The 26,789-nt window shown below is 58.6% G+C and overlaps 2 protein-coding genes across 2 annotated transcripts; one reads left to right on the top strand and one right to left on the bottom strand.

Moving 5' to 3' along the window:
- The first annotated feature begins 3,083 nt into the window (after positions 1–3,083).
- Positions 3,084–8,253, top strand: OXTR (oxytocin receptor). Its single transcript, XM_068202416.1, has 2 exons — positions 3,084–4,165; positions 7,994–8,253. Exons 1-2 carry the CDS (start codon positions 3,235–3,237, stop codon positions 8,233–8,235), a joined length of 1,173 nt encoding a protein of 390 aa, XP_068058517.1. The 5' UTR covers positions 3,084–3,234; the 3' UTR covers positions 8,236–8,253.
- A 4,215-nt stretch (positions 8,254–12,468) lies between these two features.
- CAV3 (caveolin 3) lies at positions 12,469–15,919 on the bottom strand. The gene is made up of 2 exons (XM_068201396.1): positions 15,786–15,919; positions 12,469–13,110 (listed from the first exon to the last, which is right to left on the bottom strand). The coding sequence occupies exons 1-2, from the start codon at positions 15,897–15,899 to the stop codon at positions 12,769–12,771; spliced, it is 456 nt and encodes a 151-aa protein (XP_068057497.1). The 5' UTR covers positions 15,900–15,919; the 3' UTR covers positions 12,469–12,768.
- Positions 15,920–26,789: the final 10,870 nt, after the last annotated feature.

The following is a 26,789-nucleotide window of genomic DNA, read 5'->3' as shown; positions in this document are numbered from 1 at the left end:
CAGCTTTACCCAGAAGTGTAACTGTCACCTGCATCTGAACACACAGGTCTGGACTGGCTTATGTTACCCTTGATCAGTGAACTCAGTGACAGAAGGAATTTGGTGTATGGGTTTGGGACCAAACAATTCTGTGCATTGCTGATATTTCCACGTTTTGTCTCCAAAGCCTTGTTTCCTTTGGTACAGATTACAATATCGATTGTGTATTTTTCTGGAAATCAGCACAGCAGCTGGTGAGCCATGGAGGAATTTGATATCAGACTTGAGAATTTACTTATGTGCACATTTAAGAAAGACACAGAAAAGTTGTAATTTACTGTGCCCTTATATGTTCCCGAGCCTGATTTAACACCCAGCATTCATCAGCTCTGTGTTGAAGCACAGGTATGCCTTTTCCATGAAGATGTGTCCATGGCACTGCTCATCTCTGTGGTTTTAGTAGATTTACCAGAGTTAGGCTTCCTGCAGGCTGAGTGCAAGAGATGAGGACTAGGAAAAAATTCTAGGATAATGAGAAATTCCCATGCAAGAGCAGCCAGGTACCATGTCCTGGCTCTCCAGCCTGCAGTGCCTGCTGTGGGCTGCAGCCTGCATGAGTTCATGGGCGGCTGCAGCTCCGTCTGCAAAGCTGTGGCCTGGGCTTGACATTTTGCCAGACCTCTTCTGTCCTGGGGACCATAAAGTTGTGATTCCAGATAGCTATTGGAAAAACAGCTATTTCAGATCCTGCAGTAAACCAAAATGCAATTAAATTTAGCTTTATTTGGTGTTTGTGCTTTTGATTATCCCAAAGCATGTATTTTAAAATAAAAATGTTTCCAGCTCTATGGCATCCCTGAACATTTAAAGCTGGAAGAAGTAGGGGATGACTCAGAAAACCCTTTGATTCTCACAGGATTCTTTGCTTCAGAATCACGTGTGTTTGGGTTTTAGTCGTGGAGCAGCTGCAGCTTTGCCTGAATAAGGACTGAGCATCTCTGGCTGTTGGGGGGCCAATGCCCAGCCCTGATGGGATCACCTGGGGAAGGGCACTGGGAGCTGGATGTTATCCTGATCAGTGCCCAAATTTCAGGCCGCAGGTGTGCAATCCTCACTGAGCTGCTCCTGCACTCCACGTCAAGGCAGAGCATGTCAGAGCATGTGGCCCTGGGAGCAGTGTGGCATTGGCATGGGGACAAACAGGGTCAATCCTGGCACAGCTCTTCCCCAGCTGAGCACCTGTGACTCGTTGCTGCCATCTAAACCACTTCAGAGTTGCACAGCACTCCTGGAGGTGCTCAGCTGCCACGTGCAGGGGCTGCACAAGGGGCTCTGGGCTCCTTCCTAGCAGTCCAAGTCTGTTCTGGAAGGGGGCTGGGTCTGTGCAGCCATGAGTGACACCTCATCCAAGGCCAGGGAGGAGCAGTGGCTGCTCTGCCTCACCTCAGGCACCATCTCACGGGGCTGCTGCGACACCTTAATCTCCAAGGACATCCCTCAGTACCTGCAAGATGCTTGAGGAACTGAGCAGAAGCCAAAGGCAAACCTTTCCTTGCCTCCACTGGAGCCAGGATTTTACCCCCAGTCACCTCCTCCCTGAGAGCTCTCCCCAAACCAGCAGAACAATAAAGAAATCATTGCACGTGGTGAGCTGCACTGTGCAGCGATTCCCACAGCAGTTTTATTGCCCGAATGAGGAAGAACGTGAACCCTAGAGGGAAGAACGTGCCAAAGTATTTAACATTTCTTCATCTTGCATGGAGCTAAGACTTCCCAAAACTCTTTAAAAATAGCTGCAGGGATGTTTGTTCAGGGCCTAAGGCTGGGCTGAGGAGGATTTGAGATATGACTTGGAAGTGGGGAGCAAAGGGTGGTGATGCTGGGAGCCTTCAGGGCTACTGGACTGAGGGGTGGACTGGGAGGGTTCCAAGCTCTTCTCAACATCCCACCTGCACTTCCAGGTTCTGGCTCCCTTGTAGGGAGCCTGATAATGGGGACAACCATGAGCTGTGCTGATGAGCTGGTGACAAATGGTGTCACTCATAGCTACTGCTCCTTCTTTTATAGAAACAATACTCTGAAATCTTCCTCCTGAAAGAAAAGGGAAGCTCTTGATGGGTGTGTTAACTGCCAAGTGACCAGCGCCTGAGCCTGCTCCTCGGACGAGGCTGGGCTGACATCCACGGGGGGACCTTCCCTGGGCGTCCTGCGACGGCAGCTCCGGCAGGGCAGGGCTGCGCTGGGGGTGAGCCCGGTGCGTGCTCCCACCCTCCGCTGTGTGCCCAGGGCGCGGTGCCGGGGGCTTTGGGCTATCGGGTGCGCTGCGGCCCCCGCCCATCACCGCAGCCTCGCTCCGCCGCTCCCCCTCGCGGCACCGCTCCGGGGAACGGGGGCTGCCCGAGAGGAGAGGGGCTGCGGGGAACGGGGGCTGCAGGGAACCGGAGCTGCCCGAGAGGAGCTACGGGGAACCGGGGCTGCCCGAGAGGAGAGGGGCTGCGGGGAACCGGGGCTGCAGGGAACCGGGGCTGCCCGAGAGGAGAGGGGCTGCGGGGAACCGGGGCTGCAGGGAACCGGGGCTGCCCGAGAGGAGCTACGGGGAACCGGGGCTGCCCGAGAGGAGAGGGGCTGCAGGGAACCGGGGCTGCCCGAGAGGAGAGGGGCTGCGGGGAACGGGGGCTGCAGGGAACCGGGGCTGCCCGAGAGGAGAGGGGCTGCGGGGAACCGGGGCTGCCGAAAGGGGCTGCGGGGAACAGGGGCTGCCGAAAGGGGCTGCGGGGAACAGGAGCTGCCGGTGGGGTGCGCGAACGGCCGCGCTCCGGGGAGGGCGCGGGGAAGATGCTGAGGCGGGTCCGGGTGCGGGGCCAGAGGCCGCGGGCGGGCCCCGAGGGGCCGGGCCGGGACCCGCCTCTGCCCGCCGCCCCCGCCGCTCGCCCGGCCCCTGCGCCGGGGCTGGTGGCGGGGCAGCACCGGCGGAGACGCCGAGTGACCGGCGAGGGGACAGCGAGGAGCCGCGGGGAGCCGCCACCCGGGGCACGGGGACAGGGACGGGCGGGCAGAGAGAGCACGGCGGGGAGGGGGGCGCCGGGGGACACAGAGCGGGGGAGCCGTGGGATATTGAGAGCCGAGGAGACACGGAGAGAGAGCGGCGGGGACACCCGGCTACCGCACAGGAACGCATCGGTAGAGGCTCTGCCCACTCTCTGCCCACTCTCTGTCCTCACCCTGCCCCAGGCTCGATGCGGGCCGGCGCTGGCCATGGAGAAGCTGTACCTGGCGGGGAGCAGCACCTGGATCATCAACAGCTCCCTGGGGAACGGCAGCCTCCGGCTGGAGAACCTGAGCGCCGGCAGGAACAGCACCGCCGACCCCCTGAAGAGGAACGAGGACATGGCCAAGGTGGAGGTGACAGTCCTGTGCCTCATCCTGTTCCTCGCCCTGACTGGCAACCTCTGTGTGCTCCTGGCCATCCACACCACCCGCCACAAGCACTCCCGCATGTACTTCTTCATGAAGCACCTGAGCATCGCTGACCTGGTCGTGGCCATCTTCCAGGTGCTGCCCCAGCTCATCTGGGACATCACCTTCAGGTTCTATGGGCCAGACTTCCTCTGCCGCTTGATCAAGTACTTGCAGGTAGTGGGGATGTTCGCTTCCACCTACATGCTCCTGCTGATGTCCCTGGACCGGTGCTTGGCTATCTGTCAGCCGCTGAGGTCCCTGCACAGGAGGGCTGACCGGGTCTCTGTCCTCCTCACCTGGCTGCTGTGCCTGCTGGTCAGCATCCCTCAGATCCACATATTTTCTCTAAGGGATGTGGGGAATGGGGTTTATGACTGTTGGGCAGATTTCATCCAGCCCTGGGGACCGAAAGCCTATGTTACCTGGATCACCCTCATGGTCTATATCATCCCTGTGTTGATGCTGAGCATCTGCTATGGCTTAATCAGCTTCAAAATCTGGCAGAACGTGAAGCTGAAGACGGCTCACGGGCCCAGCGTGGGTCTGGGCTCGGGCTCCCGCGGCGGAATGGTGTTTGCCAGGGTCAGCAGCACCAGGCTCATCTCTAAAGCCAAGATCCGGACAGTCAAAATGACCTTTATCATCGTGCTGGCGTTCATAGTGTGCTGGACTCCCTTCTTCTTCGTGCAGATGTGGTCTGTGTGGGACACCAACGCCCCGCAGGAAGGTACAGCTCCCCTCCCTCGCCCTCTGGGCTCCAACGGCTCCGCTCGGCGCCCTGGGGGCACCCACGGGGAAACTGCTCCGGGCTGGGTTTGGGCGGGTGGGAGGGAGATGGGAGAAAGTCCTGAACACGGGGAAAGCCCCCGACAGGCAGCAGTGGCTGAGCTGCAGCTTTCCCGGGTCGAGGGCTACTGTAGCCCTGGCAAATTCCGGGCCACTGCGGCTCTGGGGTCGGGCAGTGCAGATGGTGGTGGCTGTCCCTGGGTGGCCACTGTCCCCGCATGGTGGCTGTCCCTGGGTGCTACTCTGGGGTCCCTGGAGATTCACTTCCCACCCTAGGTGCTGGGACATGCTGTGGGCTGTGTGGGAGCTCAGGAGAAAGCTGCACAGCCTGGATTCGTTTCCTTTGTTTTATCATTTCTTCCTCACTGACTTTTGGCTTCTTGCTCTTGGCCTCTTCTCCCTCTCCTTCTGCTCCATCCAGCCTGGCCCTATGCTGCTGTTATTTTGTCTCTGATGGGAGCACGGTTCCCGTAGAAAACCCCTGATTTATGAGCAAAACCTTTTCCTAAAGATGTGGTGTCAGGGATTTGCCATTTTTTATATTTGGGCTGGCTGCTCCTGTCGTCACTGAAGTTGCAGCTGGAACAAAAAGTGTCACCCTCCCTGGTCTGACACGGCTGGAGCTGTGCAGGTCTGTGCTGTCCCCCGGCAGACGGGAGAACCTCCTGGGAGACCTTCAGCAAAAACTCTTCACGACTTTGTGAGGTGGGAGAAAGGGCAGAAAAATGCACCCAGAGCCTTGGGTAGACTGCCCCAGGCTCAACAGGAGCGCCGGGTCCGCGGGTGCCCAAGACCGAGGAGGAGCTGCTCCCTGGCGGCCCTGGCTGTGCGCTGCCAGGCTCCGGGCAGCTCGCGGGCACGGCTGCTCCCCGCACTCCGCCCTTGCCCAGCCCCATCCCTGCTGCACAGCGCCCTGTGCAAGCCCGTGTCCCGCAGCCCGGGTGCCTCTGGGCTGGCCACGGAGCCGCAGCCAGGCAGGCGTGCTTTGCCTCTCCTGCTTCTCTCTGCTCCATTTATTTCAGGAGAAGTGGAATGTGGCTCTTGCACCTCCTCCCTGGGTTCTCCAGGGGTTTTCCACCTGATTCAGGCTGGTCAAAACTTCCAGTTCCTCGATGGGCTCTGGGGTGAAGCAGCGGCCTTCCCTCGTGCTGTATTTTAATCCTGCAATCTTGAGGGCTGTCCCTCCCTTCCCGACACACAACCCTCGGCAGCACCCAAATCTCTGCTGCTTTGCTGACCCTTGATGGACAGGATTTGTCCATCTCAATCCTTCTGGCTGCACAGGGAACCTTTCCCTTGCTCACCCTGTGCAGTGGGCCTTGCAGCATTTTTCCCTTTTCCTTTTCTTTCCCTCTTTGCTTTAAGGTAGGGAGGGATCTCCAGCCCTGCCGGGCTGTGCCACACTCCCCACTCCCACCTCCATCACGTTCCTGTCTGCGGGCAGCCTGTGGCTGCGGCACAGGGTGGGAGCTCTGCCAGGGCTCTTGCTGGAGGCTTTCATGGCATGGGCAGAAAAAGCCTGGGGTGGAAACAAGTGCTGGGAGACTCCAGGCCTTCCTTCCAGGCTCTCCTCCTCCTTGCTGGCTGCCCAGAGGCATCAGGGGGGCAGCACAGTCGGACCTCTCTGCAGAGGACTCGGGCTTTCCTGCAGCATTCCCACAGCCTTGCCCTGATCCCGGATCCCTTCCCTGAACCGAGGCTCGCGTGCTGTGGCCAGGCAGCACGGTGGGTTGCAGGAGAGGTGCACGCCGTGTTGGGAAGGGAACGTGGCTGTTCCTCACCTCACAGCTGTGTGGGCATAACCATGGAAAGGGCAGAGGAGAGGAAGAGCAGGGCCCCCCTGGGTGCCAGTGCCAACGGGGGCACGACTTCACCCCAAAGGGCTGCCCTGGGGGTGACTGGCCAGGCAGCAGAGATGCCCCCTCAGGTGGCCACACAGCCCAAAGCCTCTGTAAGGGAGGTGGGAGCAACACGCTATGATCCAGGTGCTGTGTGAGCGCTGGGAGCCCTCCACAGGAGGCTCCTGCTGCTCACCCTTCACAGGGAACACATGCGGCACTCTGAGCTCGGAGCCAGAGCTGGCTCAAGGCGCCTGTGAGGACAGCAGCAGGGCTGTGAAGCACCATGGCTGTTCTAGCGGTCCCTTCCCCTCGGGGCAGGTGCCCTGACGCGTGGCTGTGAGCGATGGCCCCGGTCCGTGCGTGGGAGCTGGGGAGCCCCTGCTCCCATGCCGCTCCTGGGCCGGCCGCTTGCAGCAGAGCCCCCCGGCCCTGCTCGGGCACAGCCTGCACCTCTGCCCACCCTCCGGACAGCCCCAGGAGAGCCTGGGGACAGGGGCCGTCCTTGAGGGACAGAGCTGGCCGGTTCAGCACCCTCGGGGGTCTCTGGTGCTCCAGCCAGCGAGGGGAGCGATCTGCCCTCTGGACCTGCCCTGCAGTAAGCTCCCTGAAATTCAATTTGCCTCTTGCGGAGAGGGAAGAGCTGAGTCAGCCCTGGCTCGGTGTTTCAAGTGAGTAGAAACACTAGGATGTATTTCAGGTCTTGTGCCTGGGATTTGTAACCATTCCGCATGGAATTATTTTTTACCATATACTTGAAATGAATTATTATTGAAATATTATAATTACTTGAAATTAATTATTAATAATTTTTTAGAATATACTTGAAATTAAAAGTAGTTGGAGCAGATGTCACAAGAGCAGGAATTATGTATCCATTGGCTAAAGGTGAATTTGGAAGCTAGCATTTATAGTCACATTTCTTCACTGGTCCAAAAACTGCCAGTGGATTTTTGCAGAGGCACGAAGGGGCCAGGAACAGCCAAACCAGCCATGCTCATCCTCGCTGCTGGTGCGTCCTCTGGGAGCAGAGGGGCTGAGGAGATGAGCTGGGACACAGGGAGCAGGATAACGGCTCCATCTCCACCTGCAGCCACTTCATGGAGGGGACGTCCCCCCTTGTCCTGGTGCCATGGCAGATGCCAGCACCACCACCCCTTGTCACCAGAAGATGCTGGTCCAGCCTCTCAGGTGGGACAGTCGGTACTTTGTGCTCTGGGGACAGAGAGCAGCAGCCAGAGACTTGATGTCCTGGCACTGCACTGCCACCATCCCCCGCCAGCGGGGCATGCCAGGCTCCCGGGCTTCATCCGTGGTGTGGGAACGGCCGTCCTCCCTCCTGGCACAGCACTGTGTGCGGAACATTCATTCGGGGGAAGAAAGATGACTGGAGAAAAGTGCTGGGAGAGCACCGGGCAAAGGGCTCAGCGAGGGCCGGGCTGGCGCTGGGGACAGCCCCGGAGCAGGGCACGCCCCGCAGCCTGGGACCGTGGCTGTGCCACAGCCCGAGGGCTGGAAGCCGAGAGCCTGTCCCAAATCAGCCGCTGCTGTGGAAGAGTGAGCCACCGCCTCTGCTTGCTCCCAGAGCAGCTGCCAGCCACGGCAGCTCCGAGGGCCGCGGCGCCTCCCTCAGCCCGGGCGCCTCGGGGCACGGCTGTGCAGGTGCTGCGGGCAGCTCTGCCTCCCGAGCGGCGCTCCAGGGTGACGCCGGAGCGGAGCGGCGAATGCAGCTCTTGCGGGAAAAAGCCGAAACCCGAGATGCTGGAACTGAGAGTCGCCCCCTCCCCTGCAGCAGCTCTCCTTTCCCGGGGTGTTCCTGCGGGGGGGCGGCTCTTCCCTGGCGGGGAGGGGGTGTCGGGGTGCCGGCACCGCTGGGCTCTCGGCAGGGGCCGTGTGCCGAGCCCTGACACCGCCGTGCCTCTGTCTCGCAGCCTCCCCCTTCATCATCGCCATGCTCCTGGCCAGCCTCAACAGCTGCTGCAACCCCTGGATCTACATGCTCTACACCGGGCACCTGTTCCACGACCTGATGCGCCGCCTCCTCTGCTGCTCCGCGCGCTGCCTGAAGTCGCGGCCGGCGTGTGAGCTGAGCAAGAAGAGCAACTCCTCCTCCTTCGTCCTCAGCTGCAGGGGCACGAGCCAGAGGAGCTTCATGCAGCCGTCCACGACGTGAGTCCGGCCAGCCGGGACCTTGTGCCTCTGCTGTGCTGCCTCCGGTGCTTCCCTGCGGAAAGCTGGATCCGGACAAGGAGGGGGTCTATAAATAGGTGTATATATGGCTGTAAGCATGTACAGAGGGCGTTATTTAACCGGGACGGGAGTGGGGGAGGAATTCTGTGCCCAAGTTTCAGTGCTGCCTGGGATTAGACAGCAGGAACCCGTTCCTGAGCCCCAAACCCTGACTTCAGTGGTTTATGGATGCCACCGGGAGGGACAAATGATGCGGTGCTGCTGACGCAGGTGCGATGGAAGGGGCTGCTGCAGCACGGAGAAATGGGTGTCACCCCCGGTACGTGGCTGGGCACTGTCCCACCTCCTCCTGCAACAGGATCCTGCAGGATGGCAGCGCCTGGCACTGTGCTCTCAGCACAGGAGCGCTCGCTTCTCTTGTAGCCTGTGGGGCAGAGGCAGCCCCGTCCCCGCAGCCCTGCAGCTCTGCAGCCCTGCATCATGCCAGCCTGCACCATTCCTGTCCTGCAGCCCTGCACTATGCCACCCCTGCAGCCCTGCAGCATGCCTGCCCTGCAGCCTGCCCATCCTGCAGCCCTGCAGCCCTGCACCATGCCCATCCTGCGGCCCTGCAGCCCTGCACCATGCCACCCCTGCAGCCCTGCACCATGCCCAGCCTGCGGCCCTGCAGCCCTGCACCATGCCCATCCTGCAGCCCTGCAGCCCTGCACCATGCCCATCCTGCGGCCCTGCAGCCCTGCACTATGCCAGCCCTGCAGCCCTGCACCATGCCCATCCTGCAGCCCTGCAGCCCTGCACCGTGCCAGCCTGCACCAGGCCTGCCCTGCTCCCCGTGCCTGGGGCACAGACAAGGGCACTCCTGAGGTCAGCAGGGAGCAGCCTCGAAGGGACAGCGCTGTGGCCCGGGTGTGCCCAGCCCAGTGCCCAGCGAGAACGTGCAGACGGGGCCGGGATGCGGGCGGAGCCCGGAGCCGGGAGCGCGGCTGGGGCCGGGATGCGGGCGGGGACGCCTGGCCGGGTGTGCGGAGCGGCTTCTGCTCAGGGGGGTGTGCGGGATCCGGGCGGGGCCCCCGGCTCCCCCAGGGACGCTCCTGTCGCGTCCCCGAGCCAGGCTTGGCTCTGCGGTGACCGCGGATCCCAGCAAGCCTCCCCCCGCCCCAGGGCCAGCCGCTAGCTCTACGGCGCACAGGGCACGCTCCCGGCATGGATTTGTACTGCTAACAAATTCTGTAAATAAAGTTTTCTGACTGCGTCTGGTGGAAGGCGGGAGGGAGGCGTGGGGGGAGCGCTGGCTGAGGGAACGAAGGGGATCGATGGAAAACACCGAACACCACAGCCAGCTGTGCTCGCCCCAGGGGCACAGAGCTGCCTGCGACACGGGCATGGCAGGGGGACACAGCCGGGGCTCTCAAAGGGTGATGTAATTTGGCCTTTCATGATGGGAATGAACATGAAAAATGCATTTAAATGTGTCCTTTATTTCTTCACTGTCGCCAGCAGGTCCATTTGCACCTTTCCTGTCCTGACATTCCTTTGATTTTTTTTGTGGGAGCTTCAAGTGAACTTTCAGCACGTTTGCTGACTGGTTGAAATCCTCAGGACGCCATAGAGCATTTTCTTCCCACATTCACCTTCCTTCTCCTTGAGAGCCACAAACTCCTGCACAAAACAAGGAAGGAGGGGTCCCCCTTTCTGGGGAGTCTGAGGCGTATCCTCCACCTGCCAGGGAGGAACGAAAGCAGGGCTGTGGGTGTTACCGGGATGGAGGCACGGGGAAGGGAGGGAGCTTTGGCACACACAGGGAATTGCCCTGCAGCCCTGGCTGCAATTTCTGGAGGTGTCTGGGGGTCAGGCAGGGCCCTGCCCCACGCCTGGAGATGCTGCAGCCGAGTGGGGCTGCGGCTGAGCTCCTGCACCGGCCCCAGGCTGCGGCAGAGCGGGGGCAGGGAGAGCAGCTGCGGGAGTTCCCCAGGTGAATGCACTGCCAAAAGCTTTTCAGGAGGGTCAAAAGTGAAACAGAGGTCCTGACAGGTGAGCAGTGTGTGCCCCAGGTGTTGGGAGCCCAGGGACCAATGTGGTGGGGACACCAGTATTTCAGGGTTTTTTGGGTTCAGGCAGTGAACTACTAGAACAAAAACAAAAAACAACAACAACAAGAAAAAAATTAGAAGTAGTGTAAGTCCATCATACAATTGGTTTTAATTATTTTTATTCCCACAAAAAATGAAGTGTTTTTTTGAGACTTTCCCCCACCTCCCTATATTTAACTAAATAACTTCTTTTTTTTTTTTTAATCAATCCATCCTTATTGGGCCCTGATGTTGCTGGAGCTTGGGTACCACATTGCTATGGAATAACAGCAGTATACAATCCCAAGCCCTTGGAAGAGCTTCAGCAGAAAACCTGGCTCTTTCTTGTCCTTGGCGTGGCACTAGAGGAGTCTTTGGCTCCAAGTCAAGCTGGAAGCCAAGGGGAAGGCACACATGGAGACAATTGAGAACAGCCTCTGAACAAGGAGACCTCCTGGGCCCTGGTTCAGCAAAGCACTTAAGGCTGGAGCCAAAGGAGCATTCAAGGGCCTCAAAGTGAAAGTGCAGCTCCGGGGAAGAGGGACCGACCAATTTGACAGTACAGGGGAGGAAACAGCTCTGAACTGCACCTCTTGCCCCTGGCTCCTCTTTCCCTGCGGCCGGAGCAGCAGGGTCCCGGCAGAGGCTCCTTCCTCCACTCTCCCCATCCATCGGGGTGGCCCCGGGATGCTGAGGGAGGGGTCCGTCTGGATGGGAGTCCCCTCCGGCCGGGCAGAGCCAGAGGGGTCAGAGTCCTGCTCCTCCGCAGCCTTGGCACCGACTGAACACGTGTCTAGTGGAGATTGTCCTGAGAAACCAACCTAGGCTTTGCTTAGAGCCCAGCTTGTCTCTCAAGTGAGGTTCCCCAAAGCTCCGTGTCCCCCCGGCCCTGCTCAGGGCTGGCTCCTACCTGCGCTGTCCTGCCCTGGGTCATGCCCACGCACTGAACGATGCTCCACAGTTAAGTACACAACTGAGCAGCACAGCGCCGCAGGCGGGTTTGCAGCTGGCGGTGGCCCAGGATCAGCTCACGCTCTCGGAGCAGACACAGCATGTCATGCATGGACTGGCCTGGCTCTCACAGCTTGGCTGAAAAGCAAGTAGGCATGAAAAAACGTTTGGTTTAGCTATTCTATCCCTAAAAGCTTTGTGCAGCCCTTTAATGCAGAAGCTCCCACCACAGCAATGGTTTGCCACAAATAAAAACTTCTGTGAGGGGCCTTCTGTCAGTGCCAGCCCAGCCCGGAGGGACAGAGGAGCAGGCAGGCTTTGGGCGGTGGCCAGCAGCAGCTCTGCAGCCCCACTGCTCCCCGGCACCTGCAGGCTGTGCCCAGGGCTGTGCTGCAGGAGGTGCTGCCTGCTCCGCTCCTGCTCCAGGAGGTGCTGCCTGCTCCTGCTCCAGGAGGTGCTGCCGTCCCTCCGCAGGACCTCCTGGGCCTTGGGGGGCAGAGGGGTCTCTGGGCTGTTCCCTGGGCCACGATGGGCTTCCTTCTCCTAAGGCTTCTGGCTTTGGGATGGAGTAAGGAGCAGCCCGGCCTGCTGGTCAGAGAGCATCCCTGAGAGGCAGCTCTGCTGCGGGTCCTGCCACGGTGCTCAGCCCCTGTACCACACGTGTGCGGGTTCCTCACCGCACAGGGGTGTCCATGTGTGGGTCCCTCACTGGACAGCGGTGTCCATGTGCAGATCCCTCACTGGACAGCGGTGTCCATGTGCAGATCCCTCACTGGACAGGGGTGTCCATGTGTGGGTCCCTCACTGGACAGCGGTGTCCATGTGCAGGTCCCTCACTGGACAGGGGTGTCCATGTGTGGGTCCCTCACTGCACAGCGGTGTCCATGTGCAGGTCCCTCACTGGACAGCGGTGTCCATGTGCAGATCCTTCACTGCACAGGGGTGTCCATGTGCGGGTTCCTCACGGGACAGGGGTGTCCATGTGCAGGTCCCTCACTGCACAGGGGTGTCCATGTGCAGATCCCTCACTGGACAGCGGTGTCCATGTGCAGATCCTTCACTGCACAGGGGTGTCCATGTGTGGGTCCCTCACTGCACAGGGGTGTCCATGTGTGGGTCCCTCACCGCACAGGGGTGTCCATGTGCAGGTCCCTCACTGCACAGGAGTGTCCATGTGCAGATCCTTCACTGCACAGGGGTGTCCATGTGCAGATCCCTCACTGCACAGGGGTGTCCATGTGTGGGTCCCTCACTGCACAGGGGTGTCCATGTGCAGGTCCCTCACTGGACAGGGGTGTCCATGTGTGGGTCCCTCACTGGACAGGGGTGTCCATGTGTGGGTCCCTCACTGCACAGGGGTGTCCATGTGCAGGTCCCTCACTGGACAGGGGTGTCCATGTGTGGGTCCCTCACTGGACAGGGGTGTCTGTGTGCCCAAGGGCAGGCAGCCTGCACAGAGGGGGATGTGTGAGGGCTGTTGGGGCAGCTGCCAGGACCTAAATCTCCTTGCGGACAGCAACTCGGATGTTGCTGCAGATCTTGGCGAGCGCCTCAAAGAGTGGGTCACAGAAGGTGTGGATGCACAGGGAGTAGATCCGGCTGACACACTGGATCTCGATCAGGTAGCTCTTGATGCATGGCACCACGGCCCAGATGTGGCAGAAGGAGATGAGGGCAAAGAGGAAGCCCCAGATGATGGCCAGGGGGATGCCCAGGACGGCAGAGAGCAGCCGGTAGCACCAGTACTTGCTGACAGTGAAGGTGGTGTAGCTGGTTTTCCAGACGCCGTCGAAGCTGTAAGTTCCCACGGGCTCAGCTATCACATCCTCAAAATCCACCTGGGAGGAGAGCAGAGGACACAAGGGAGGTTTGAGGGTCTGCACGAGGGGGGAGCAGATCCCAAATGGAGGGGCCTGGGGAGAGTGGGGGCTGTGCTGGGGGGTGGATCCCTGGATCCCTGCACCCCCGGGCAGGGACAGCCCCTGCAGAGCTGGGAGAGGGCTCAGGGCTCCCAGCACTGCCTGGCCACGGCCTGTGGGCAGAGAGTGCTGGCTCAGCCCACAGCTGAGGCTCCAGCACGGGGGGGTCACAGTCCCAGTCCCATTCCCTGACACGGGGAATCAGGTGAGGCCAGGCAGAAGCCCCTGGAACGGGAGCTGTGCGTGGGAGTGTTGGCTGCAGAGGCAGCCAGAGCCCATTCCTGCCCTTTTTTAGCATTCGGGGACGTGGCTGCCCACTCAGCAGGAAGGTGTTTGTGCTAATAAAGACCCAGCAGCCCTCTGGATTTATGGATTATTTATTTATACCCATAGGATGAGGTGCTCAGTGCTGTCTGTCCATGCTCCTTCTGGGGAAGGGAGCTGGGGCTCTGCCCTGCCCTTGCCATTTGTGCAGGCACTAGGAGTGTCTCTGAGTGACACACACTCCCCAAAACTCCATGCAGAGATCCCCTTGGGGTGGAACTCACTTCCAGGGAAGATATGAGCTGAGCTATTTGTCTTGAAAACCAGCCCGGCCTCCCCTCTGGCAGCTGATGTGTCTGTACATCCACGTTAAATAACAATATTCATTCTGCTTCTGGAAGCACTTGGATCACAAAATCACTCTGCGTCATCTTTAATTTCCTGGAGTGAGCAGGAGGTGCTGACAGAAGTATTGACAATGAGGAGACAGCAGCCCCGAGGGCTGGCCCTGAGGTGCCATCAGCAGCCCCTAGAAAGCCCAGGTGTGCTGGGGACTAGCCCAGGTTACTGCCCAACTGCCTGATGAGCTCATCAGGGACCAATTAGTGCAGGGAGCAGTGGGATATAAAAGCAGAGGCTCTGGCCCCTTGTTCCTTCTGCTGCCACCTCACCGGGAGTGGGCCTGGAGGAGCAGAGGAGGCTCAGGCTGAGTCTGGATCCTGGGCGCTGCTGGGGGTGCTCAGGGAGCAGCACATGCAGGTACTGTTCCTTTATAGAACCGTGGGGCCCTTTAGGCTGGGAAAGCTCGTCTTTCCAGTGCAGCCATGCGCTGCTCTGGTGCTGTGCCTGCAGGAGGTTTGTGGAAGCCTGTGTGGGCAGTGCCACTTCTGTAACACGATCCCAAATTCTGGCTGCTGCTTTGTGATGCTCGGGATGTTTATCCAGGGCCGGGTGAGCCCCTCGTCCCGTGGAGCACTGCAGTTCCCTGCTCCCCGTGCCTCCAGAGCACTCCTGCTGCGATACCCGGGGTGCTGGGTGTGCCTGGGACAGGGACAGCAGCAGGGTGAGCTGTGCTCCTGTCCGGGCTGGCTCTGCCCTCCCTCCCCAGCCCTCTCAGGCTATTTTAAGGTGGAGGAATGCTGAGCTCTGAAGGCTTCCAGTGCTGCTGGAGCAGCAGCATGGCCATGGGGCGTGGGTGAGCTTGGAAGGTCTCTTCAGGCTCTGGAGATTCTGGAGTGGGAAAAGGCAGGGATGTGCTGGGGAGAGGGGCTGGTGGGTGGCTAGGATAGTGCTGGCACTGTCACCCAGCAGTAGCTGGTGGTGCTCCCAGGCTGGGGAGCCCCAAAGTGCTGCCTGGCCCTGGGGTGAGCAGGCTGAGGGCTCTCCTGGTCCCTGCTGCCATGGCAGAACGGTGCTCCCCTGGCCTGGCACCTCTCCAAGCCCCAGGCCAGGGCTGTGGGATGTGCTGGCAGGGAGTGGCACGGATGCTGGACACAAAGCTGGGGATGCCGAGGTGTCAGGCAGCTGTCATGGGCAGGTGTCACAGTGCCAGCAAGGACCCCATCGATGGCTGTCACTGTCACAGCTCATCCCAGGGAATTTCATTTGACTACACCACAGCTGTAGCTGTAATGGTGTTTTCATGCCCAAGATGAGGTTTGTGTTTCAGCAGTGCTGTCAAGGTCATGGCCCATTACAAAGCCTGTGTGAGCAGCTCTGTGCCTGCTGTCCCTTCTGCTGTGACAGCCACAAACAGAGTTTTAACAAAACCCTTCCATCTCCTGTTCTCCTTTGGGCTGGAATTCTTTGGCTAACAGAGACAAATTTTGTTTGCAGTTCTAAGGGAGTCTAGAGGAAGCCCAAGAGTTAGAATGGGAATTCCTCTTGGTCAGAAATGGGGGGAGGGAACTGGGGGCTGCTGCACCTCTGGCTGCCCTGGGGGGAGCAATCTTCCACAAACATGACAACACACATCAAACCGTAGGGACTGACACTGTGGTGTCTTGAAGGCCAGCAGCGTTTTTCCAATATCCCCTTAAACTGGTGGTATTTAATTTCTGTGTTATTTTTGGCTGCCAGCTTGCTGGTGCAAAGGAAGGCATCTCCATATATTTTCAAGCCACAATGAAACTGGAGAGCCCATTCAAGGAATGGGAAATATGGCATTAACTGGAGCCAGGCATGTCCCACAGCCCTGGGGACAGCACCTCTCAGGCCACATGGCCAAGGACCACTGGCACAGGCTGAGTCGAGCCAAACGCACGCCAAGGTCTGAAACCCAAACTCTGGTTGCAGTGGTGCTGCTGGAGCACGGTGTGGGACAGCCCTACCTTCACCACGTCCTCGTTGATGTGCTTGGGGTCTCTGTTGACCAGGTCGATCTCCTTGGTGTGCTGGTCCTTGATGATGATCCGCTCCTCCAGCTCGCTGTGCTCCTCTGCCATGGCCGGGCGGGACTGGGCTGTGCTGGGAGCACCGGCAGGGACAGGGACACGCACTGGCCCCGCCTGCAGCAGCTGCCCTGTGCCCCTGGCACTGCTCCAGGCTAAAATTAATGTCCTGGCTCCCGAGGCCGCCCTGAAGTGTCCCTTAAAGGGGCTTTTCTGGGGCCAGCCACTGTGCTGTCACCTCAGGGGGATGGCATGTGTGTGGGTGGCTGGTGGCCTTTGAGCCAGGGCAGAGGTGGGTGTGCAGCCCCCAGCCCAGCTGTGCTGGTGGGATTTTACCTCTGTGTGGGAGAAACAATGCCCAAATTGGGGCAAAAGTCCTCAAAAGCCTAAAGGAAATCGTAGTTTGTGAACTGTAAATGAAGCAGCTCAGGGAGACAGGAATCGCATCTATAAATATCACCCAGAGAAATCCTGGGGTGGCCAGAGCTCCCCAGGGGCCATTCAGGAGAAGGCTTGTGGTGCCAGCCTGGATTCCTCAGGTTCCAGCTCTTCACCCATAGAAACTCGAGGAAATCCAAGACCAACCCAGAGAACCATAGTGGTTGGAATGTACCTAGTATCCTCCAGGAATACTTAGTTAAGATTTATTTAACCTGGGCTGTACTTCGCTAATCCTCCTGAGCGTCTCCTGTGAGCTCTTGCCTTTCATGATCTGAGGATTTGTTCAAAAGTGACGGTTTTGTGCAAAAAAGCCCGTCACAAAACAGGGCTGGGAAGGGAGTGGCAGCTCCCTGCGGAGGTGCCCACGCAAGTGCTGGATGTGGAAGCGCCCCTGCAGAGCCCACGAGCACGGCAGGCACCGCAGGGCCGGTGTTTTAAGGCAAAAGGCTCTGCTGCCTTCCAAAGCCACCAGTGCCTGGCCAGGGCTGCTCTTGTCAAGCCCTTGCGGCCCCGTGCCCGGAGCTGTCGGCGCTGCAGCGGGCCAGGGTGGTGCCCTGGGTGTGACACACCCGTGGCTGAAACTGGGGGAGTGCAGCTTGTCAGAGACCTCCTCGGCTGCTCTGTGGGGAGAGAAAGGGCAGAGCTGGGGGCGTCAACCCACAGGATCCTGCAAAGGCACACGGGGCACCTACGGAGAGGGGGCAAACTCGGGAAAGGGTTCTGAGCGTGGTGCTGGGGGCGTAAACCTGGCAGGCTGTTTCTGGAGAGGAGCGCCCATCAGTGCGCCCGTTCTGGGCACAGGGACACTGGAAAACCCTTTGATGGCACCAGCTCCACCTCCCTGCATCTCCCTCTACTCCACAGAAGCTGGAATACCCCAAACACAGCACAGACTGGTGCTGGAGGTGAAATCCCTCCACAGCCCAAGGTTTTGGGCAGCAGCTCCACGGCCAGACTGCTCGGCCATGGCTGGAAACCGGAGCAGAGCTCGGCAGCCCCGTGCTCGGTGGCTCCGCAGCTCGGCACAGACCGCAGGGTGCTCGAGCAGGATCAGCTGTGTCCCTGTGCCGAGGAGCGGGCTCCGCAGGGCGGGCAGGGCCGGGGGCCAGCCCCACTTTAGGAGGCGCAGCTGCTGCAGGGCTGGCCGAGCCGGGCGGGGCAGTGCCACCTCAGGCATTTGTCCCTGATTTTCCTCGGCCAGTCCCACCTGGAAGGCTTTGCGTGCCTTGGTGCCCTGCCCAGGGCCGGGGTGTCCCCAGGCGCCCCCAGCCCGGGGCCGTGCGGAGCACGGCAGTGCTGCAGGGGCACTCCGGCTGCTCTCTCCGAGTGGCATTTCTGGTGGCATGAGTCACTCTGTCCTTAGGCTGTGCTGCGGGCAGGCGGCCCCGGTGTCCCGGTGTCCCGGTGTCCCGGTGTCCCGGCTCTGGTGGCAGGAGGGGACCGCGCACCCACGCAGCGGCAGCGGCAGGTAGTGAATGTCTCCAGCAGCCGGGAGAGGCACGGGAAGGTTCTGTGGCCCTGCAGCTGCTATAAATAAATGTATTTCCGAGTACTTTCAGGCTGTGGATGGGACACGGTGTGAAAGCGGACAGTCACACACAGCACGGGCAGGGGACACCTGCTCAGGGCTGCTCTGCTCCGTCTGCTGCACGGATCTGCCCCAAAATGGATGTCAGGGAAGTTTTTTTCACTGAAATCCAAACCTTTAGTTGTGAGAACATTTGTTAAGGAACCTGGTGACACGTTTCCCTCTGCAGAAACAGGCAGTCACCGCTGCCCCCACCCTGAGCAGCCCCTTGCGTGCTCTCAGGGGAGCACTGCTTTTGGGAACAGGTTGTCAGGACCTGGGCAGGTTGTAGGACTGGGGCTGTATGCCTGGAAGCCTTCTAGGAGTCAGATAAATAAGCTGCTGCTAGGACCCAGCAAGTAAAATAGATTTATTTCTCTTGAGCAGAGAAGAATGAAGCAGAAATAAAGCTCACTGAGATCAAAGTTCCTGTGAGAATGAACAGACCAGAACTGCAGTGAAGGAATGGTAAAGAAGGAGAAATTGCAAGTGTGGCTCTCCTCCCCATTAGCATCACTGAGGGATCCAGCCTTGCTGGATTTGTGCCAGAGCCCCTGGGTGAAAGGCTTGCCTTGGGCAGTGTCCTGGCCCTGCGAGGGGCATGGGCTTCTTGTGTTTAGGTGGTCCTTCAGCCCTCCAGGACTGATGGCACAGAGGATGCTGGGGGCAGGGATGTGTTGGCATTAGTCCTGCAGAGGCAGCGGAAATCGTGGCTGGCAAATATAAGTTTGAGCAGAAGCTCTGTCATGTTTAATATCAATTAAAATTAAATTTCACAGAGGAAGTACTGAAGAAAGGTAATTTATCATTCAAGTTGTTGTCCTAGTTTGTTTCTATACAAGGAGTCTTGCCCTTTAAAACAGAGGGAAAGTCTATGAATATCAGATTCATGCCCCTGTGATACACAGCCACCAATCTCTCTGCATCCTGGTCTCTGCTGTAAGTGCTGGAGGGGAGCTGGGGATCCTGGTGGGGTGCTGGGGGCTGGTGGGCACTGCCCCTCTGCAGGCATGAGCCCACGGAGCAGAGTCTGGGCTGTCTTTGTGGAAATCCTTCTTTATTTGTTCTTTTTTGTAAGTTCTTTATTTCCTATGAAGGCCCACAGTAGATCAGCTGTGACGCCCCATGAGGCTGCATTTCATCCCATGGTCCATGATCAACAGTCCTTCCTTTTGTCTTCATTTGACCTAGGAGCTTCTTTTTGCTCTGGACACCTTTCCTCTGGGTCACAGGGGTGCATCAGCACCCTTGGTCTGGGCTGTCGCTCAGGTCAGCTGAGAGGAGATGGAGCCCTTTAAGGCACCCAAGGGCTGTTTGATGGCACCAGTGCTCTGGGTGCCACAGGAACCATCTGCAGCTGCTTCTCCTGCTGTGCAGCCCCTCAGGCACCAGCTCTGGGCAGCTCATGGGATGTTGCTGCTCCTCTGCTGAAGGCACAGAGCAGTGCTGGAGTGGCCTCTTCCAGCTTGTGTTTGTGTCACCTCCTAATCTCAGCTCTTCTCTCTCACTGGCACTCTGAATTCCTATGGATTTTCATTTTAAAATAGCCTCACTTGCCACATCACTTGGCTTTTCCTTATCCAGAGACAGTCTTGCCTTGATTTATCACTTGTGACATAACCAGCGGGGTATTCTGAGATAATCGGAGTTAACCAGTTGTGCTGCTGGCTGGAACAGGGGTCCCAGCCTGCCCCTGGTTGTTGTTTATCCTGGTGGTGTTTGTTTTCTCCTGAATCCAGAGCGGCAGCAGTGGAATGATGCTTTCCCTCTCAGCCAGGTGCCAGGGGCACTGCCAGGAACCCAGCCACGGCTCAGGGAAGGCTTCTTACCCCGCTGCAGTGAGTGTAGTGGGAAACCAGGTGGTTAGAACTGTCCGAGAGAGTGAGCACAAACAGGGGCTTTGTGGCACAGGTTTAAGGTAAGAGGGGAGGGAGCCTGTGTGCCCTGCCCCGTGGGCACTGCCCCGTGGCCCAGATGCACAGAGGGGTTTGGCATTCCTTGGCTGTGGCACAGCCAGGAGGCTCCAAATGCCTGCAAATAAAATCCTTTCAAGCCCTGGAGCAGGATGAGTCTCCTAATAACCCAGCACAGAGCAGAGATCCTATTTCTAGCACTGGGAGCTTTGCATGTGCAGCCTTCAGCTGCTCTTCCCCATCCCGCTCTCCCTGACCTATTGTGGTTCTCTTCTCTCTGGCACTGCCTGTCTCAAAGCTGAATGCTGGGCTGCACCCAGGCTCCAGTGTGGCTGCTGACCACCTCCCTTTTCCAAAACAGCAGCTGTGGAGCTCAGGCAGATGGCCAGGCTGTGTCTGTGGGGTCCCTGAGGGCAGCTTTAGCTGACCATGGCAAGGGGGGTACTTTAACCAGAGGCAAAAGCTGACAAGTTTGTGAGCACCTAATATCCCAGCTTAGCAGGTGACAGCTGCTGGAAACCAGGGCTGCAGGGTTGGCAAGTAAATATAGCAACATGGAGAGAGCTTCCTGGCTCCCTCTCCATCGGGGGAAGTTTCACGTAGCAGTGCGTGGTGCTGTGCGATGCAGAAGCTGCTCTGGTGAGGAATGAGGCCCAGCAGGCTGCCCCAACCCCTTGCAGCCCCCTCTGCCCCTGGTGGGAGGCAGAGAGGGCTCTGCAGGGCAGCCCTGCAGGGTCCCAGCCCGTCCCCGAGCCCTGGGGCTGTGCCTGTGCCCTGGCCTGGGGCGTGCAGCGTTTCCTGGGGATGCTGGGCAGGGGGGCTGTCTTCTGCACCCAGCTGGGTTCTTCTCTCCTTTCTGCCTCGGCTCCACCCGTCCAGGGGCCATTCCCACTCCCAACAATGACCAACACCAAGAGGAAGCATTACCTCTACTTTTTTTTTTTTTTCCCTTCTAGACTTTATTTATTGAAAGCAAACAAACCACGTGTCTTGGGCAAATATTATGACATTTCATTATTCACACTTGGTGTGATAAGTGAGCTGGTTTAGGGGCTGTGGTTGATGATTTATTTAGTTTGGATGTGGATATAAATCCAGTCTGTGGAGGAAGCACTGTAACTCTGTAGGAATGCGGAAGCTCTCATGTCCATTGGAGCGTAGCCAGTACCTAATTTGTGGTGTTTTAATGCAAACAGGGCACACAACCCCATTTGTAATGTTGTAGGAACCAGGTGATTTCAGCAGTGTCCAAGAAGATCTGAGCAGTGGAAGGTGCCTACTGGCTCATTAGATGGAGAAGGGCAATTCAATTTAAAACAAACATTTATTTAGTGTATAAAATCATTGATTGCTCTGTGCAGGATAAAAGGGAGAAATAGAATAAATACTGTTTATTTTGTTCCATTGCCTTTCCCTTGCAGACAGGCTTTGGGGGTTTCAGCTGGGACTCTCCACGCTCATACAACAAACATCCATGGCAGTGGGTGTCAGGCACAGGAGGCTGCACCTGGAGCTTGGCCAGGTGTGGTGACAGTGGCAATCCCACTCCCACCATGCTTCCCCCTTGTCCCACTGCTTTCAGGAGAGCTGCCTGTGTGGGCACAGCCCTGCTGGGAGTGCTCTCCTTGTGTGGGTGCCCCTCTGGGATCAGGGCACGGAGTGTCCGTGCCCAGGCCTGGCACAGCTCCTTCTCCCGTGCCGTACGTCCGTGCCTGAGATGGAATTTTGGCTCAGAGCTCCCTGGGGTCTCTGGGATGGATAGAACCGCTCTGTATGGCAAGCTGTGTTCTAGGAGAAAAACGTTTTAGCTGCGAGGCAAGCTGCCGAGGGCTGGAACAGCCAGCGGGTTTTGGTGCCCCTTTGAGCACACAAGAGCCAGAGCTTGTGAGGCGCTGGTCCTGCTGGGGCAAAGCTCAGCGACCCCCACGGGGCTTGGCCCTGCTGGGGTCTGGGGGCCTGTCCAGCTCTGAGCTGGGCCCTTCCAGGAGTCAACGCTGAACTATTTGTATTTTGATGGGTACTGCTGACTGGGGCTATTTATGGCAGAACTAAGGGAATTCATATTCATAACTTCCCCTGCCTGTGGCGTATAAATCAGGAGTGGAGCGGGCCCTTGCTCCAGCCACGGCATGGCAGTGGCTCAGAGGTGGCGGGACAGCCCTGGTGCACAGATGAAGGCTTTGTGGAAGGCCTCTGCAGCTGCCAAGGCAGTCAGCGTGGCTGCAGTGCGCAGCCCTCAGCGCACCTGCTGGTGAAGGTGGGCTCGAGCCGGGGGCAGCAATCGCGGGACGGGGGGCTCGGGGCTCTCCAGAGCAGACCTGGACCCTCACCAGGACCTGGCCTTGCAGCACCACAGAGGGGCCCTGCAGCCTGGCCTCGGGGCTGAAGGATGTGCTGCAGTGCTGTGCCAGTGGAGGTGGCACTGCTGCAGCCCAGCACGGGCACTGGGGGCTTGGAAATTGCCAGCGAGCCCCTGCCCGAGCCGCGACAGGGCTGAGCCCCTCTGAGGCGCCAGGGGAGGCAAAGGGTGGTGGAAGAGCCCCCACCACGTTGCTTGGGGTGGGTGTAAGCAGGAGCCGAGTGTGCAGCACAGCTGTGGTGTTGTGGGGATGTCCAAGGCAAGAGGGGACACCTGGGCTGCAGGGACATGGAGATGTGCCCACCGTGCTCTGGGGCTGGAGAGCCCCGATGGCCCCGTCTGCACCCAGAGAAGAGGGAGAGGCTGTGGGGGCTGCCAGAGAAACTGGCTGAGCCACCCTGAACTCGAGGAAAAAGATGGCCAAAAAAGGAATAAGAAAATTAATTGATAATGATATAATAGATGGAGGGGAAAAATAGCAGAGGGTCAACAAGATGCCAGCTATGTCAGAATCAAAAGGGATTATGTTTGTGTGTGTAAATCCCCCACTGGAACTGGCTTCCATATGTGGAAGAAAAAAAAATGCTGCTTTTCTGCTTCCACACACTATTTCTGGTGCTCTCTGAAGTCCTGCCCCAAGACTCGATGGTATTTCATGAAGAACCTGCTCAGCCTTCAGGGCAAGCAGTGCCAGAGTCAAGAAAAATAGACACTGCAAGAACCACGATTGAACAAATGTTATTCTTTGTTATTTGGCAAGCAAGCTTCATCACTTTGAAGAGTGACATCTTCCATCATTTAAGCTCTACCTCTTGCTGTGCCCAGCTCACCTGTCCTGGGCAGAGCCTGGGGGCTGTGCCCAGCTCACCTGTCCTGGGCAGAGCCTGGGGGCTGTGCCCAGCTCACCTGTCCTGGGCAGAGCCTGGGGGCTGTGCCCAGCTCACCTGTCCTGGGCAGAGCCTGGGGGCTGTGCCCAGCTCACCTGTCCAGGGAGAGCCTGGGGGCTGTGCCCAGCTCACCTGTCCTGGGCAGAGCCTGGGGGCTGTGCCCAGCTCACCTGTCGTGGGAGAGCCTGGGGGCTGTGCCCAGCTCACCTGTCCTGGGCAGAGCCTGGGGGCTGTGCCCAGCTCACCTGTCCTGGGCAGAGCCTGGGGGCTGTGCCCAGCTCACCTGTCCTGGGCAGAGCCTGGGGGCTGTGCCCAGCTCACCTGTGCTGGGCAGAGCCTGGGGGCTGTGCCCAGCTCACCTGTCTTGGGAGAGCCTGGGGGCTGTGCCCAGCTCACCTGTCCTGGGCAGAGCCTGGGGGCTGTGCCCAGCTCACCTGTCCTGGGAGAGCCTGGGGGCTGTGCCCAGCTCACCTGTGCTGGGCAGAGCCTGGGGGCTGTGCCCAGCTCACCTGTCCTGGGCAGAGCCTGGGGGCTATGCCCAGCTCACCTGTCCTGGGAGAGCCTGGGGGCTGTGCCCAGCTCACCTGTCCTGGGCAGAGCCTGGGGGCTGTGCCCAGCTCACCTGTCCTGGGAGAGCCTGGGGGCTGTGCCCAGCTCACCTGTCCTGGGCAGAGCCTGGGGGCTGTGCCCAGCTCACCTGTCCTGGGAGAGCCTGGGGGCTGTGCCCAGCTCACCTGTCCTGGGCAGAGCCTGGGGGCTGTGCCCAGCTCACCTGTGCTGGGCAGAGCCTGGGGGCTGTGCCCAGCTCACCTGTCGTGGGCAGAGCCTGGGGGCTGTGCCCAGCTCACCTGTCCTGGGAGAGCCTGGGGGCTGTGCCCAGCTCACCTGTCCTGGGAGAGCCTGGGGGCTGTGCCCAGCTCACCTGTGCTGGGCAGAGCCTGGGGGCTGTGCCCAGCTCACCTGTCCTGGGCAGAGCCTGGGGGCTATGCCCAGCTCACCTGTCCTGGGAGAGCCTGGGGGCTGTGCCCAGCTCACCTGTCCTGGGCAGAGCCTGGGGGCTGTGCCCAGCTCACCTGTCCTGGGAGAGCCTGGGGGCTGTGCCCAGCTCACCTGTCCTGGGCAGAGCCTGGGGGCTGTGCCCAGCTCACCTGTCCTGGGAGAGCCTGGGGGCTGTGCCCAGCTCACCTGTCCTGGGCAGAGCCTGGGGGCTGTGCCCAGCTCACCTGTGCTGGGCAGAGCCTGGGGGCTGTGCCCAGCTCACCTGTCGTGGGCAGAGCCTGGGGGCTGTGCCCAGCTCACCTGTCCTGGGCAGAGCCTGGGGGCTGTGCCCAGCTCACCTGTCCTGGCAGAGCCTGGGGGCTGTGCCCAGCTCACCTGTCCTGGGCAGAGCCTGGGGGCTGTGCCCAGCTCACCTGTCCCGTGGGCAGGTGCTGATGTGTCCCTGCCTGGGTTCCGTGGCTCAGCCTGGGTGTACAGAGCTGAGGGGTTCAGGGTGTGTGGGGTCTCATCCTCACTGAGCTGCCCCTCCTGAGGAGATGCCAGCAGGAGGGAATGGTGAGTCCAACCAGCCGTGTCCCTGTGATGAGGAGTAGCCTGAAGCCCTACTGTGATTGCTGATTTGGAGCCCTTTCCTGGGAAAAGCCCAAATTATTTGTCCTCAGGACATGGTGTTTATAAGCAAAGGGCAACGTTTTCCAGCAGTCTTTTCCCAGAGAAATATAAATACACGTGAATATTTCGTGTGCTCATGCCTGGTTTGACACGATCTTGGCTGCAAACGCCCTTCCCCCACTGAACCTGAGCAATCAAAAACCCCAGACTGATATTTTCCACTCAATTTTCCCCAATGATGCTGTGTGAGTGCTCTGAGGATGGATGCAGGGAGAAGGGATGGCTTTGTTTGCACATCTGTTGGGAGTTCCAGCTTTGCTGTGGCTCATGGGCAGCTTGAGGGGGGCTCTGCCCCAGGGCCAGGTAGGAGTCTGCTGAGAGTCCTTTGCTCCCTGGGTTTTACTCCCTGGGTTTCCACCCTGCCATCCCATCTCTTTGACTAAAACAAGGCTATTTGTGCCCACCCTGCTGCTGGGGATGGTGTCAAACAGCCCTGGAGCTCTGGGCAGTTTCAGGTCTCTGCTGTGGGAACCCACATCTCACGTTCTGAAGGCTGGCTCCAGTCTCCAGTTCCAGCAGCTGGAGCCAAGGCAGGTCCCAGCTGGCTCTGTGCTGCTTTGGATTCATCCTTTTATTGCCATTGCTTTGGAGACTCTATCATGGTTTGCTGTCTGTTAAATGGCTGTAAAATGAAAATAAGAGTGACCCTCTGGTGCTTTGAGCCCCGTGCCTGCTGGAGGTGGAGCTGGCAGCTGCTGCAGGAGGTCCTGGTTTGCTTTGCTGGGTTTTGCGGGCAGAAACTTCCAGCAAAGAATCTACCCTGGAAAATCCAGGAGGTGAGGAGGGGAAAGGTGCTCACCTGGGGTGTGCTTACAGCAGGAGAATGGTGATGGAAAGCACAGAATGGTTTGGCTTGGAAGAGACCTAAAGGATCACCCAGTTCCACCCCCCTGCCATGGGCAGGGACACCTTCCAGCAGAGACCATTGCTCCAAACCCCATCCAGCCTGCAGCACTTCCAGGGATGGCCCATCCACAGCTCAGCTGGCCCACCCTGGGCTTCCTCTCCAAGCCTGGGCTGCCAGCACTGTATTCCTTTAGGAAGAATGTTTTGGGGTGTGCAGAAGCCCAGAGAGCTGGGGTTACTGCTGGGCTCTCCCTTCCAGGTGCTCCTGGATGTGGCAGCTCTGGGATGAGCAGTGGCTGGCACTGAGACTGTGCTCAGTGCTGAAAACAGCCCGGCTCAGGTCTGGAGATGGGACAGCTCGTGGGGCTGAGGTGAGGCTCAGAAGCAATTTGAGCTGTCAAAAGCAGAACAGGGTGTTTGAAAACACAGCCCTCAGCTTTCCCAGTCACTGTGGAACCACACCGAGTCCGTGTTCATCAACAGGCCAAGGCTCCTTTTATAGTAAAAGCAAATATTGGAGGGGCTTGGGGCCAAATGCTGCTCTCTGTCAATCTGCATTGCTGGTGTGATGCCCAGAGCTCTGAGCCCTCAAATCCTGACCACAGGAGGGAGAAGGGATGATGGCTGGCACCTTTTGAGCTGGGCTGTGGCACCACCAACCCCCAGGGGCTGGAGCAATTTCACCTTCCTTGTGGCTGTCACATGGACACGGCTCTTCTTCCTTTAAAATGTCCTCAATGAACGTAATATCCCAAAGGTCTGGTGCTGCCTGCACTGTTACATCCCTCCTTAAACAAATGGTCGGGCATTTTCTACTTGGTGTGGAACACAGAGGAGGAGGGAAGACAGATGTAAGCACTTCTGGCTTTATTTTAGACAGCTTAAATGCAGTGGTGGCTGAAGCAGGGGTCTAGAAAATCTCTTTGTACGTGTGCAGAGTAAGGGCTGGGAGTTTAAGCTTTATTCTGTGTAGAACTCTGTGAAATTGTCTTTATTTTCAAAAAGCTTTTGTATAGAACCTTTAAAGTAGGTGAAAGAAATGCTTCAGAGGTGACTGGAGAACAGATCTGTTCCTGGGAGCTTTGAGTAAAAAATAGAAGTTGCAATCAAGCCTTGAATATTTTATCAAACTGGAATTATTTAACTACAATTTCGATTTGGATCCATAGAGTATGGAAGACTGTAGGAGCTGGACGTGGGATTTTGATGCTACTAAAGCAGGCAGCGGAGGGAGATGCTGTCGGTGCTGTTCTGCTGTCT

This window comes from Anomalospiza imberbis, chromosome 11 (assembly GCF_031753505.1).
Source record: "Anomalospiza imberbis isolate Cuckoo-Finch-1a 21T00152 chromosome 11, ASM3175350v1, whole genome shotgun sequence".
Lineage (NCBI taxonomy): Eukaryota > Metazoa > Chordata > Aves > Passeriformes > Viduidae > Anomalospiza > Anomalospiza imberbis.
The sequence above is the reverse complement of the archived record's forward strand: the minus strand, read 5'-3'. Positions and strand labels throughout refer to the sequence as shown.